Raw genomic sequence first — 13,577 nt, 5'->3', positions numbered from 1 at the left:
TATTAGTCAAGATGGCAGAGCTGTTTCCTTGTGTCACAATGAAACAACAGGATGTCTGAGGTCTTACTAATATAATAAACCTACAATTCAGAAGACTTTATAGATCCTTCTAAAACTTTTCATGAGGTGATTTCAGGTTCTAAAGATTTGTCACTAAGAAGTAGTAAAGTAAAATAAAGGGAGACACGTTTTTAAGACTGATAATATAGCTGAAAATGTGCATTATATCTCCAGAAATCTTGAAGCAGGCCATATACTCCATTAGAATCTCATTAGTTTGGGGAAAATAGTGGGTTTTGACATGAGGGGGAGGGGAAGCCACTTTTATCTTACTCTACAGGTTAAAAGTAATGAATTGGTGATAATTCACCTTTTCTTTTCATGTGATGATTGGTCGTTTTCAGAAGCAGTGACTCATTATTCAGCTAAATTTGTGAATTTACATCAGAGACAAATGAGAATTATTGGAAGTAGCAGTAAAAGAGTTACAAAGAGAGAAATAAAACAATTTCAACAGCAAAGGTTATTCCAATTCTAAAGCTAGGGCTACTTCACAGGAAAGGGGAACAGACTCCCCTAAAGCAGGGGTTCTCCTAAAAGGTGGGGTATGATCCTGGGCAAGTCACTTGACCATGTTTACCTCATAATCCTCATGTGTAACATGGAGATAAGAGCACCTAACTCCCAGGGTTGTTATGAAGATCAAATGAAGTGCTTATAAAGCACTTCTCACAATGCTTAGCATATAGTAAGCTATGTAAATATTAGCCATTACACTAGCTGTTATACTGGAATCCAGCTCCAACTTCTTCATTACATAAACAAACAAGTATATGCAGCGATATAGACAATGGTGATTAACACTTTGGACAGTGAGACCTCTGGTAACAAGCTGTAACAGAAGTGCATGTATATATAAAAGAAGGCATAACAACTCCACAGGAAAAAATGCATTTTATTTACTTATTCACTTAGACATATATACATCCATACCCTTTCAAAAAAATTTGTGTTGGCTTGGAAAAATGCACTTGTGAAAGGACTCAGTTTCATTGCCCTTCTCCCATTTGTGTTTTTCATAGAAAAACAGTAAAGATTTTGATGAGGAATTACAGGGCTGAGAGCACCTGGTGCAGTTTATCTTGTCTTGCCTTCCATCTTTGGCCAGATTCCAAATTCGGCCATTCTAGGCAGACTTACAAATACTGAATGATATGTCATGGGGGGAGCTAGTTTATTGAAATCCATCTTGATTTCCAATACATCAAGAGTAAAGGAACTAAGGACCAGCACAGGGCCTAAAGAACCTTTGTACAGTTAAGAAAAGTCACAGAATTTACACAGTAGAAATCATACCTAGTTGTAGAGGCAGTAACAGCATAGTAACAGTACCTAGGGTTTTGTTCTCATTCAAGTACATACAATCACTTTTTCAAGTTTGTTTATAAGTATCTCAAGAGCTAATAACTTTTACACACCCACACACAAAACACACATACACACTCACACTTATACACAATTCACTGAAGAAAATAACATTTAAAAGAAGTGACTAAAGAGAACTAAAACACCTCATTCTTAAAATTTCCATTTTCATCCTCCTACACAACACTTGGCCTATAATTTTGAAAATAGTTGTACATAAAAAATAGAAATCAAGGCTTATAAAAATACTGATAATGGCTCAACATTATTTTTTTAAATCAGATAACCTGTTTTTTAATTATTTCAGTAGTCAAAATGCATGTGTTTCCCTCTCTTCCAAATCCACACACTTAAAAAAGAGATCACTAATGATTTCAGAACGAGTTACATCCGAAAACTTCTAGTTCTTTGAAAAGGCTGAAAAGGCTTTTTCAGTGCCCACATCAGCAGTTGTGGTTTCAGTTTTGATTTTTCTGGAAACACCAGTGCTTCACTCTCTGGTGTGGGAAATCGCTCCTGGTAGACTTCAGGATAGGATTTCTGAAACTTAAAAAAAATCAGATAGTAAGATCCAATGAAAATTAGATCAGTAGAATTTACATTGAGTGCTTTACTATTGTCATCCATACTTTGCAAGTACTATTTTAAAAAGTGATTTATGGCTTTGTCAAAAGAACAGGATAAAAATATGGAAAAGACTGAAAACAGTTCACACCCAATCCCATTTCTGTCATAAATCTATTTTTTAAACATCTTTTGGATTCCCCTTTCACAAGCACATATTCAATTTTAATTCTGTCCAGGTGTATTTTTAAAATAAAATTCCATTTCTATTCATTTTCCTAACTCTAGAGCTGCTGGAGTTTCCAAAAAATAGACCCAAATGTCAGAAAAACCTCCTCCTTTGGTTTTCCAATCTCCAAAGACATTTTACTACTTTGGTTTGGAAATGACTTGCTTAATTGCTACAAAGTTATGTGGTACTGAAAATAAGCGGTCCCAAATTAGAGTTTCTGTACTTCCCTGTTTCAAAGCTCCTTTCCAGCAACTCCCAAACACAGCAACCTGAGCCCAGAACAGAAGTTCACTCTGCTACACAGTTCTTAAGAAATGCTTAAACCTTTTCAACGCTTTTTCTCCTTGATCCTTCACACTATATGACTGTAGAATAAAGCTTGAAGAACTGAATGCTACTGCTGTAACCTGTAAAACTATGCATGTTTCAGAACTTCTTAATGTCTCCAATCACTATTTTAAGTTTGGTTCCGCTTTAAAAAAAAAAAAAACAAAACCAGCCTAAAAACACCTACTCAACCCTTAAACAACAGTTTGAGCCAGCACAAGAAAATTGTTCAAAATAAATTTATTTTAAGTTGAAAAGCTCTATTGTCATTACAGTAATCCATTTCACATGGTTATAGTGCTTTCAAATTTACAAAGCAGTTTCTTTGCCACAGTCTCCTGAGCTAGATGGTAAAAATATGATAATCCTCAGTTGCGAAGGAAGATGATTAGGCACAGACAATAAGTGACTTGCCAAAAGGAACAAGACTGTTGTTGTTATTGTTGTTGAGTCTTTTCAGTCACGTCTGTGACTCTATTTGGGGTTCTCTTGGCAAAGATACTGGAGTGGTTTGCCATTTCCTTCTCTAGCTCATTTTACAGATGAAGAAACTGAGGCAAACAGGGCTAAGTGACTTGCCCAGGGTCCCACAGCTAGTAAGCGTCTGAGGTCAGACTTGAACTCGTGAAGATGAATATTCCTGACTCCAGGGCTGGTGCTCTATCCATTGAGCCACCTAGCTGCCCCTGCTACAGGAATCGCGGACATCAGAGCCAGGATTCAAACCATTTTCTTCTAACTCCACATCCAGAGCTCGGTCTACTTCACCCAATTGTCTCTAGTATGTTTAACAGAAAAACAATTAAACATCTGCCACTGACTAGCTGTGTGGCCTCAGGTAAGTGACTTTTCTCTCTAAAGCTCAGTTTCATTCTACATACAAAATGAGGATTCAGAGCAGTTGATCTCTCCAAGGTCCTTCTAACATTGTATGAGGATATCAAAGATGACATGAGGTAATACCTGCGGCAAAACAGGAAATTGGCTTTTTGCACCTGAACAAACACAAGATGGCTTCTAAATCTCAACAAAGATTGAATTTGAGGTGATTCATTTAAAAAATTTTGAAAGGATCCATTTACATGTAGATTGGCCTGAAGGTACATCAGAGTCCTCTTCATTCCAGTGAATGATGACTCTTCTCAGAAGCAACAGCAGCAGCAGCAATGGCAGTACCAGTGACTATGACAGCAGCAGTGTGGTGGAGGAGAAGTTAGAAGAAGCGTGGGAGGAGCAGGAAAGAGGGCAGAGCCTCAGTGGAAGGAAGACAACGATGGCAGGGGTCATCTGAGATCTCACCAAGGAGCTGTGTGACGGGGAGCGTAACTGGGCACGTTAGAACTCAGAAGAGAGGTTTCCAAAGGCGGCTGATGCAGATGTTTTCCTGTCCTTGGAGAATGAACGCAGGTGTGCACAACGTATGGGCCCAATAGGCCAACACATTCTGGGATGAGCGTTGTGATTCGCCCTTCCCTTGAGGGAGGTGAGTTTTTGTGTTATGGACCCAATTTGTAGTCTGGTGAAACCTAGGGCTCCCTTCTCAGGATAATATTTATAGATACATAACATAAAATACATAGGATTACAAAGTAATCTAATTATTGAAGTATAGTTATTAAAATATTTTTTAAAATAAGTTCAGGTTGGCAAAGATTAGTAATTGAAGGGATACCCATCAATTGAGGAATCACTATTGTATAGGATTGTTATGGAATACTATTGCGCTATAAGAATAGTGAGCAGGATGGTTTCATAAAAATCTAGGAAGACTTATATGAACAGATGTAGAGTGATGTAAGCAGAACCATGAGAATATTGTACACAGTAACAGCGATATTATAACAATGATCAACTGTGAAAGACTTAGCTACTCTGATCAAGACAATTCCAAAGAACCCATGATGGAAAATGCTACCCACCTATAAAGAGAGAGAACTGATGAATTCTGAGTATAGATGAAAGCATACTTTAACTTTTTTTATTTTTCTTTGTGTGTGTGTGTGTGTGTGTGTTTCTTTTACAACATGGCTAATATGGAAATATGTTTTGCATGACTTCACATGTATCATCAATATCATATTGCTTGCCTTCTCAAGTGATGGAGGAGGGGCAGGTGCGAGGGAATGAATTTAGAACTCAGAATTTTAAAAAATTAATGTCAAAAAAATTTACAAGTAATTGGTAAATATTTAACAAAATAAATAAAAATACCTTAAAAAACAAACAAACAAGTTCACAGACCCCAGGTTAAGAACTCCTGCTAAAGGGAAGAGGAAGAGTCAATAGAGGTCCATACCCCAGGGTATACCAACACACCTGCTACTCTGAACATGCCTAAATGCTTTAGTTTTTTAGAGATTTGTTCCCTTCCTTAAGGGATTGTGTGCATATGTGTATGAAGCCTGGGACTATACTACTGAATTTTTTTGTTTATTTGTTTTTCTTGTCTTTTCACTTTGCCCTTTCTTAAATATTTTGTTATTCAGGGGAAGGAAAAAATGATTCATCTGTTTCCATTTGATGCCCCCTTTAGAACTCTGATCAAAAACTCTTCTCACCCTTCTCTTACCACCTACCTGAGCAAAGTGCACAACCTTAGAAAAATAAAGCTCTGAATGAGGAGTGTATTAGAAAATAAATCCACATTAGGCAGGGGAATTCCTGGAAACTGATTCCAACTATGCAAACCAACATGATAGCTGTAGTATGTGGGCTGAATAAATACATATAACAAAACCAGTATGACTCAGAATATCAAATTCAAAGGAGACAGAGAATAAAGCAAAATCATGAAAAGAAAACAAAGAAAATCAGTTTTTAAAAAAAGGATTAGAAATGTCCTTTGTTCCTCCCTTTTTCTTTACCTGTTTCAGTTTTTTCTTTTTATCTTTGACTGACAGTTTGGTATCCATGATGATTTCCTCCAACAATGCTGCCAGGGGTTCTTGGGAGCCACATACTCTTTGGTATTCAAATTCTTCTGGACTAATCTGACGACAAAATGGTGGGGCAGACAAAGTTGCATCAGTATCTGCTCCTGGGTATTTTATCTAAAGGGAAAAAGCAAAGTTATGGTAAAAAATAATAATAATACTCCTTCACAAAGCTTGGGAAAATGTGTTCTGTATATCTCTAAATTATCATACCAGGTATCAATCCTGAAATTCCTTGCTGTTATTTTGTCGATTGGTGTCTGACTCTCTCTGACTCCATTTGAGACTTTCTTAGCAAAGGTACTAGAGTGGTTTGCCATTTCCTTCTCCAGCTCATTTTAAGATAAGAAAACTCAGGTAAACAGGGTTTGCCTAGTTTTCCAAGTGATTTGCCTAGGGTTACACGGCAATAAGTATCAGAGGCTGGATTTGAACTCAGGTTCTCCTGACTCCAGGGCCAGCACTCTATCCAAACTGTGCCACCTAGCTGCCCTCCTGAAATCCCAGGGGATCAGATAAGTGTTTCTATCATTTTAAAATAATTTATCCTCGGGCTATAACGCTTCAAACTGGAGTTTGATTCAGAAGAACTTAATTCAATTTGTTTCATGTAATTCTTGCTTAAATTCTAAGAAACAATGTTCAGTTTCAGCAAATGGTCACTTCCCACTATGGCCAAAATAAATTTTGTATCTTACTTATTTTGCAAGCATTTCTAATTCTCTCTATTCCACCTGACTCTCAAATGGGTGGAAAAAAGAAGAAAAATAAAACCCAAGTAATAAATATGCATAATCAAGCAATACAATTTCCTGTACCACCTGTGTCCAAACATGTATGTCTCAGTCTGCATCTTGAGTTTATTGATGATCTGTCCTCTGAAATTGTAATTGGTTATTGCACTGATCAAACTTAAGTCTTTCCAAATTCTAACTCCCTCATTTTGCAGATGATGAGCTGAGGCCTAGAAAAGCTATGATTTGAACTCAGATCTTCTGACTCCCAATTCAGAATTCATTCCACTACATGATGCTGTCTCCCTTACTCATCCCCTCTTCTAGCTCATTTAAGGAACTGTCTTCAAGAGGCCCCTGTTAAAAATGAAAATATGATGGCCAATAAAGGGCATACTGTAAAAACTCATTAACACACAAGGAAAGATTAGTTAATTAGATGTCTTAGCTAAAAATCTATTAGGAAGATGGGCCCCTAGGCAATGGGGACCAAAAGCTGGCTCCATTTTAACTTGGGAGTCAGGGAAGGGAGATATATAAATGATTGAGATGGGCATTTGCAATGCGAGACTCTGGACAACATTTCTCAAGCCAATTTAAGCCTTACTGGAAGAAATTTCTTGGATAATTTAGCAGGATCCTTTCCCAGAATCAAGAGGGAGACTTTGTAAGGGTTTGGTTGTATTTGTTTAACACAGCTGGTCCTAAATGCTCAGAGAGCAAGCCTCAATGGCCTAACAGAGGGGAGATTAGAGCTCCAGACCTTGCTCTGCCATTATTTAGGCATGCAATCTTAAAAAATTACCTAAACTCTGTTTTCCCTTCACTAAATGATAACATCACTGTATTATAGAAAATGAGAAAATGTACTCAAAAATTCAGTACTTCCTGATTTTATTCAGTGCACACTGCAGCAAAACCTTCACAAGATGAAAGTTATCTGCAACTAAATTAATCATCAATAGGGACAACTTTCTGATCTCCAGTTTATTAACTAATATCATTATGATGCTGTTACTAGAGTAAAATAGTACAAATATTATTTAATGGTCTCACATTATTCCCTTCTAAGCACCCTATATTCCAATCAAACTCATCTACTTACTATTCCCTATACACAACATTCCAACTCCCACTTTTGCATAGGTAGTCCTCTGTGCCTGGACTGTACCTCCTTCTCACCTACAAATCTCAGAATCACTAGCTTCTTTAAAAAACACAGCTCAGGTACCAATAACAATATTGTTTAGGAACAATTTTGTGCAAAAAAAGTCACTTTGACTATTATAAATACCCAAATGGACTACAAAGGACATACGAAGATGCTATCTGCATCCAGAGAAAGAACTGATAAATAGATGTGTGTGTGTGTCCAATAGTAGCCATCTCTAGGGCAGGGGAAGAAAAAAAAGGAAAAAAAAAGAAATTTACATGATAACTTTATTATATATTTAAAAGGCACAGCAAATAGTCATGATAAGATTAACAGTTTATATGTAATCATCTTTTTTATTATCCTGTTATAGAAATGTTTGTTTTATTCCATAAATTAAAAAAAAACACACAGAAAGTCTTTCCTGATCTTCCCAAGTGTTAATGCTATCTACTCCCTCCTTCCCCAGCTGATTTGTATTTACTCTTTGTGTATGTGCATGTGTATATATGCACTGTTTTCCTCCAATAGTATAATATAAGCTCCTTGAGGGCAGAAACTGGTTTTCATTTTGTTTTTCTATCTGTGCCACCCAGCCTGGGACACAGAATATGGCAAGTCCTCAGATTGATAGTTGAATTATTTGTACATACAGAAGGTGAGCTGCTGGGACATTTTTTGTCAATTCAGGAATGGTGACTCCTGGCCTTAGTTATAATGAAGAGTGTTTAACAGCACCATGGAATGTGTTAGCTAAATACTAATTATTTTAAGTAGTATCAACTCATTGGAGGAAACATAAATCCAGTATAGAATTCACCATGCAAAAGGACTAGTGAGATCTAATGAAAAGAACAAGGAATCAGGAGCTGTCACGGTGCTAGGAAACAGTGTGACACTTTACCAGTTACTTCATCTCCCTGGGTTTCAGTTTCCTCATTTGTAAAATGGGGGTGGGGTGGGGAGATTACACTTTATTATTGTTTCTGAAAGTTTATACAGAACCCTGTGGTGTTGCGAAGAAAGGAAGCTGTCATGGCAAAGAGAAACACCCACAGCTAACCCTATCTGCCCACTTGGCTGCATGTCCTGGGCAGTAACTGAGGACCATGGGAAACCAGTCAAAATCTAGCATTTAAATGAAAAAGACTTTTTATTGGCCTAGAAGCAATCACAGAACACACCTAATGATAAAAGTTAGCAGTGTTCGTGAACAGAATAATAATAAAATAACCAAGCGGTCTTTTACACACATATACACACCCTGCTTTTGTTTTGGCCACCAAAACCAGTTATGGAAAATTTGGTAAAACTAACAAGACTGTAGGTAACAAGGAAGCCAAAGTATCAAACCCAAATACAGGAAAAAAGGCAAGGAAAAAAGACAGCTATCTTTAATTTGGCTTCATTTCCCGTGATAGAGAGTGCATATTATGTTAACAAAATTTTTTAAAGTTCTTCTGTAATTCTAAGAAAATTACAAAAGCATTTATAAACAAAGCTCAGCGAATTTAAAAACAAAACAAAGCTCTTAAATTTTTTTTTAAGCGGAAAGGTGATTAACCAAAACAATCCTCCCAAGCGCTGGCTTATTACAGTAACTATGAAAATGAAAATTGCTGTGAAGCATCTCATGAGCTAACTCATCCAATATTGGGGCCCATTATAAAACACTTATTGAAAGCAATCATATCCTTCTCACTGAGTAAGCTATTTGTATAATATGACTGGAATAAAATTTGTAAGTGAGGTTGTTTTTAAATTTGCTTTTTGTTATTTAGGTACTGCAAGGGTTGTGTCTAAGTTTGGTTTAAAGTAAAAAAATCCATCAGAATAAAAAAAATAGACCCAATACTTTGAGGAGTTGTACTTAAACATGAAGATCTCAGCTACCAGTGATGGTACACAACCAAGGAACTTCAAATAGGAAAGAGCAATTACTATACTGTGGAAACTTTGTGCTGCCACCCACATCTATTAGTTAGTAAGGGAAGAAGCCTAACTCTTTATTCATCACTTGAACATAACCAATTGCTGCCATCTGTCACCTAAGTGGAAGAAAATGAATTTTCTTTTCCTTACTGTCCCCCTGCTCAACATACAGGCATGCCTTGTTTTACTGTGTCTTGTGTTACTGCACTTCACAGATAATGCATTTTTTACAAATTGAAGGTTGGTGGCAACCTTATATTGAGCAAGTCTATTGGTGCCATTTTTCCAACAGCATGTGCTCACATCGTGTCTTTATGTTACATTTTGGTAATTCTCAGAATATTTCAAATTTTTTCATTATTATTATATCTGTTACAGTGATCTGTGATCAGTGATCTTTGATGTTACTATTGTAATTGTTTCCATGCCCATATCAGATGGCAAATTTAATTGAAAAATATTGTGTGTGTTCTGACTGTTCCACCAACCAGTCCTTCCCCTATCTCTCTTTCTCTTCTGGGCCTCTCTATTCCCTGAGAAACAACAGTATTGAAATTTGGCCAATTAATAAAACTATAATGGCCTCTAAGTGTTCAAGTGAAAGGAAGAGTCTCACATCCCTCACTTTATATGAAAAACTAGAAATGATTAAGCTTAGTGAGGAAGGCATGTCGAAAGCAGAGATAGACTGAAAGCTAGGCAGCCACCTTGATCATTCAGCGGCCATCAACATCAAGGCAAGATCATCCACCAGCGAAAAGATTACAACTCACTGAAGTCTCAGATAATGGTTAGCATTTTTTAGCAATAAAGTACTTTTTAATTAAGACATGTACCTTGTTTTTCTGGACATAATTCTATTGCACTTATTATACTTAATAGACTACAGTATAGTGTAAAGATACCTTTTATATTACTGAAAAACCAAAACATTCTTTATTGCAGTGGTCTAGAACCAAATCCACAATATCTCTGAGGTATGCCTGCACTCATTTCATCATTCAATCATTTATTCATCCATCCATTCATTCACTCACGCATGCATCAAACATTGATTAAGGATCTATCTTAGTCAACATATTATGCTAGGTACTTAGAGAGCTACAAAGATTAACACTTCTACATTACACATTGTTTGACTTTGGATTTTGATCCACAGTCATTCTAAAACTTTACAAATCCTCTTCAATAAAATCCACATTAATGATTATACCCCACTATCCTCACTCTTCGTAACATTATCCTGTATCTTCATCACAGTCTCCCAGCCCTCTATCCCTTCTTGTTCTTTTAATAATTAAACATCTGTTCTTCTTCCTTTCTATCACTATTGCTTTGGCCTCACTTCTTCTCTTTGCAATCTTGATCCTATGGTTGACCAGCTCAGCTATACACTGCCTTCTACCCTTGACCCCTGGGCCTCACTGAGTACTCTTTATGCCCTGCTAATCCTCAAGTTTGGGTCACCCTAAACATGGCCCTTCTATGCTCTTCCCCCTGAGCTACTGAACAGCCCCCAAAGGACCATGCTCAGATCCACTGCAAATGTATATTATCTAAGATCAACTAGATGCTCCCTGATGCAAAGCATAACTTTTACTCTTCTTCGATTACCTTTGCCAAGGACCAAATCCTCTCTTTTCAAACTCCCAAAGCCTTTTCCATCCTTTTAGTAGATATCCTTGCCTCCTACTTTAATGAGAAGATAGAAGACCATCAGTCATGAGATCCTTTTTCTCCTCAAAAACCCACTACCTCTTCCCCTATCCTCTCTTCCTTTATTGCACTGCCTGAGTAATAGTTGGTCTCTCTCCTTTGCAAGACCAACCCTTATACCACTATCTAGAGCTTCATTCCTTTCTCATTTGCTCCAGGAGCTTGTCATCAATCATCTCCAAATTAATCTAATGGAGATTTCTCTGATTACTACAAAAAAGCTCAGATCTGCCCCATCTTTTAAAAACCTTGACTGGATGTTGTTGTCCCATTAAACTACCATCCTATTTCCCATTCCTAATTTTCACTGCCAAACTCATCAAAAGAGTCATTCACACTATTGTCTTCACTACCCCACCACCCACTTATTTCTTGCAGTCTGGCTTCCAAGCCCATCATTCAACTCAAGCCACTCTTTCAGAGTTACCAATAACTCCTTACTTGTTATATCCAAAGGCCTGTTCTCAATCCTTATCCTCTTTGACCATTTTTCAATTTTTGATACCACTCTCTCTCCTAAGCAGCTCCTGTACCTTAGCGTCTGTGACACTTCCTTCTCCTAGTTCTCTTTCTATCTCTCCGACATTTTCTTTGCCTTAAAACAAACCCATCTTTCAAACTTTCAAATGCTGCCCTCTCTTCCCACCGGAGAATAAAAAATCCTCCAAAATGACTGGACTTCACTAGACTTTTATTGTTTATTCCCAGCACCTGGCACATAGTAGGTACAGATTAAGTACTTATTGATTAATTGCTCTTTCTCAGTATCCTTTGCTAGATAATTATCCTCTCATGCCCTCTTACAGTAAGTGTTCCTCAGAACTTTGTCCCTCTTCAATTAGCTCTATATTCTTTCTTAGTGATTTCATCAGGTCCCACCACCTGAAATCTCACTTTACAAGGATGACTCCCAAATCTATAGTATAATGGATATATACAGTGGCAGCTATGGAGTGTCATGGATAGAGTAGTAGGCCTGCAGTCAGAAAGTCCTGAGTTCTAATGTGACCTCAGATGCTTACAAATTGTGTAATCTTGAGCAAGTCATTTTTTCTTTGCCTCAGTTTCCTCAGCAGCAAAATATTGATAATAATAGCACCTCTTTCCTAGGGTTGTTTGGCACATAGTAGGTGTCATATAAAAATGCTAGCTATTATTATTAGACTGCTGGAATTAGAATCAGTAAGACTTGTCAAATCCTCCCTCACATGCTTATTAACTATGGAACCTTTGGCAAGTGATCTTTCTGCCTCAATTTCCTCATCTGCAAAATTAAGATAATAATAGCATCTGTCTCAAAGGGCCATTGTGAGGATCAAACAAAATAACATATAAAGCATTTGATAAACCTTAAAGGGTCACATCAATGTTAGCTGTTACCATGATTCATTAGTTTTACCTGGACCCTTCGTAGATGGGCTACTCGGTCCTCTATCGCACTCTGCAAGGAAGAAGGAGCCTGCAAGATCTCCTGGTGGTTGTCCATCAGAAACGTCACCAGCCTGGCAGCCAACAGCTCATCCAAATCGACTTCCTCCTTAGAGCACAGGATGCAACGTGAAAACATCTGAACCATCTGGAAGGGGAAGAAAAGAAGGTTGTAAAGAGGAAAAACAGATGAAGTGTCACTTCAAGCCTGAACCCCTGACACCTAATGTACATGAAGCAAAACTGAATGTTCCAGAAGAAACAATTCAAAGATTTTGAGTCTACTTTACAAATTCACAATAACTCAAAATACACATTTCAACAGAAGGTGATGGTTTCATATACAGTTCTTTATTTTTTGTTCTTGTCTATTGAAATGTTTTTCTGTCTGTTGATGATTGTTAAGTTCATAATTAAAATGAAAACTGTAAAAACATGAACAAAAAGGCATATCCCCAAACACTATACACTTTTGGCCAGACATATTTCAAAACCAGAGGGGCCGCTCCTCGTATTCCAACTTACTTGAGATGAGCATTTCATTTTCCTCAAGAAGAAAAAAAAGACAGCTTATAAAAGACAGAACTTATAAAAGGCAGTTCTTAAAAGCCCCCTCTCCTAAATGGTTTCAAGTTGCCTGTTAACAAATCTGAGAAATCACAACCATCACCATGACCTATATTTATGTAGCAGTTTTCCATGAATAGTTCAAGCCACTTTAGAGACATTAGCGAAGTGATGGAGCACCCTTATGACATTAGGAGAAAACTGCTTAGTCTGGCCTGAGTGCCCCAATAGTCACATTTCTGGGCACTCATTTTATTTTCTGTAAAAGCATTGCAATATATTCTGGATTCTCACTTGGCAAACCCCTGCTTAATGTAACTGTGCGCAGCTTACAAAAAGCACATTGGGTGATGAAATGTTCTCTTCCAGCAGGGCCAGGAGATAGAATTACTATAATACTGAGTACCAACCCATGCAGTGGTTCTTGCAGAAGAACGTACTATTCCTGAGCTTCCCCTTTCCTAAGATACTTTTGTCTCTACTGGGTCCCTTGGGAAGGCACAGATGGTTGATTAAAGCTGTGTGTGTGTGTGTGTGTGTGTGTGTGTGTGTGTGTGTGTGTGTGT

General features: G+C 37.4%; 1 protein-coding gene across 7 annotated transcripts in view; it reads right to left on the bottom strand.

Annotated features, from left to right (window-relative positions):
• Positions 1–956: 956 nt before the first annotated feature.
• The window catches only part of LOC114044126 (DEP domain-containing protein 1B), a 262,877-nt gene continuing 250,256 nt past the window's right edge, over positions 957–13,577 (bottom strand). For all 7 annotated transcript variants that reach the window (XM_027863428.1, XM_027863429.1, XM_027863430.1 and 4 more), the window contains 3 exons: positions 12,416–12,592; positions 5,413–5,598; positions 957–1,971 (listed from right to left, as the gene is read on the bottom strand). In XM_027863428.1, coding sequence (XP_027719229.1) covers positions 1,810–1,971; positions 5,413–5,598; positions 12,416–12,592 — 525 coding nt within the window. In that variant the 3' untranslated portion in view covers positions 957–1,809. The remainder of the gene's footprint in view (positions 1,972–5,412; positions 5,599–12,415; positions 12,593–13,577) is intronic.

The sequence above is a fragment of the Vombatus ursinus genome, unplaced genomic scaffold (genome assembly GCF_900497805.2).
Source record: "Vombatus ursinus unplaced genomic scaffold, bare-nosed wombat genome assembly UNPS02014772.1, whole genome shotgun sequence".
NCBI classification, from domain to species: domain Eukaryota; kingdom Metazoa; phylum Chordata; class Mammalia; order Diprotodontia; family Vombatidae; genus Vombatus; species Vombatus ursinus.
This window is presented reverse-complemented; position numbering and strand designations above follow the sequence as displayed.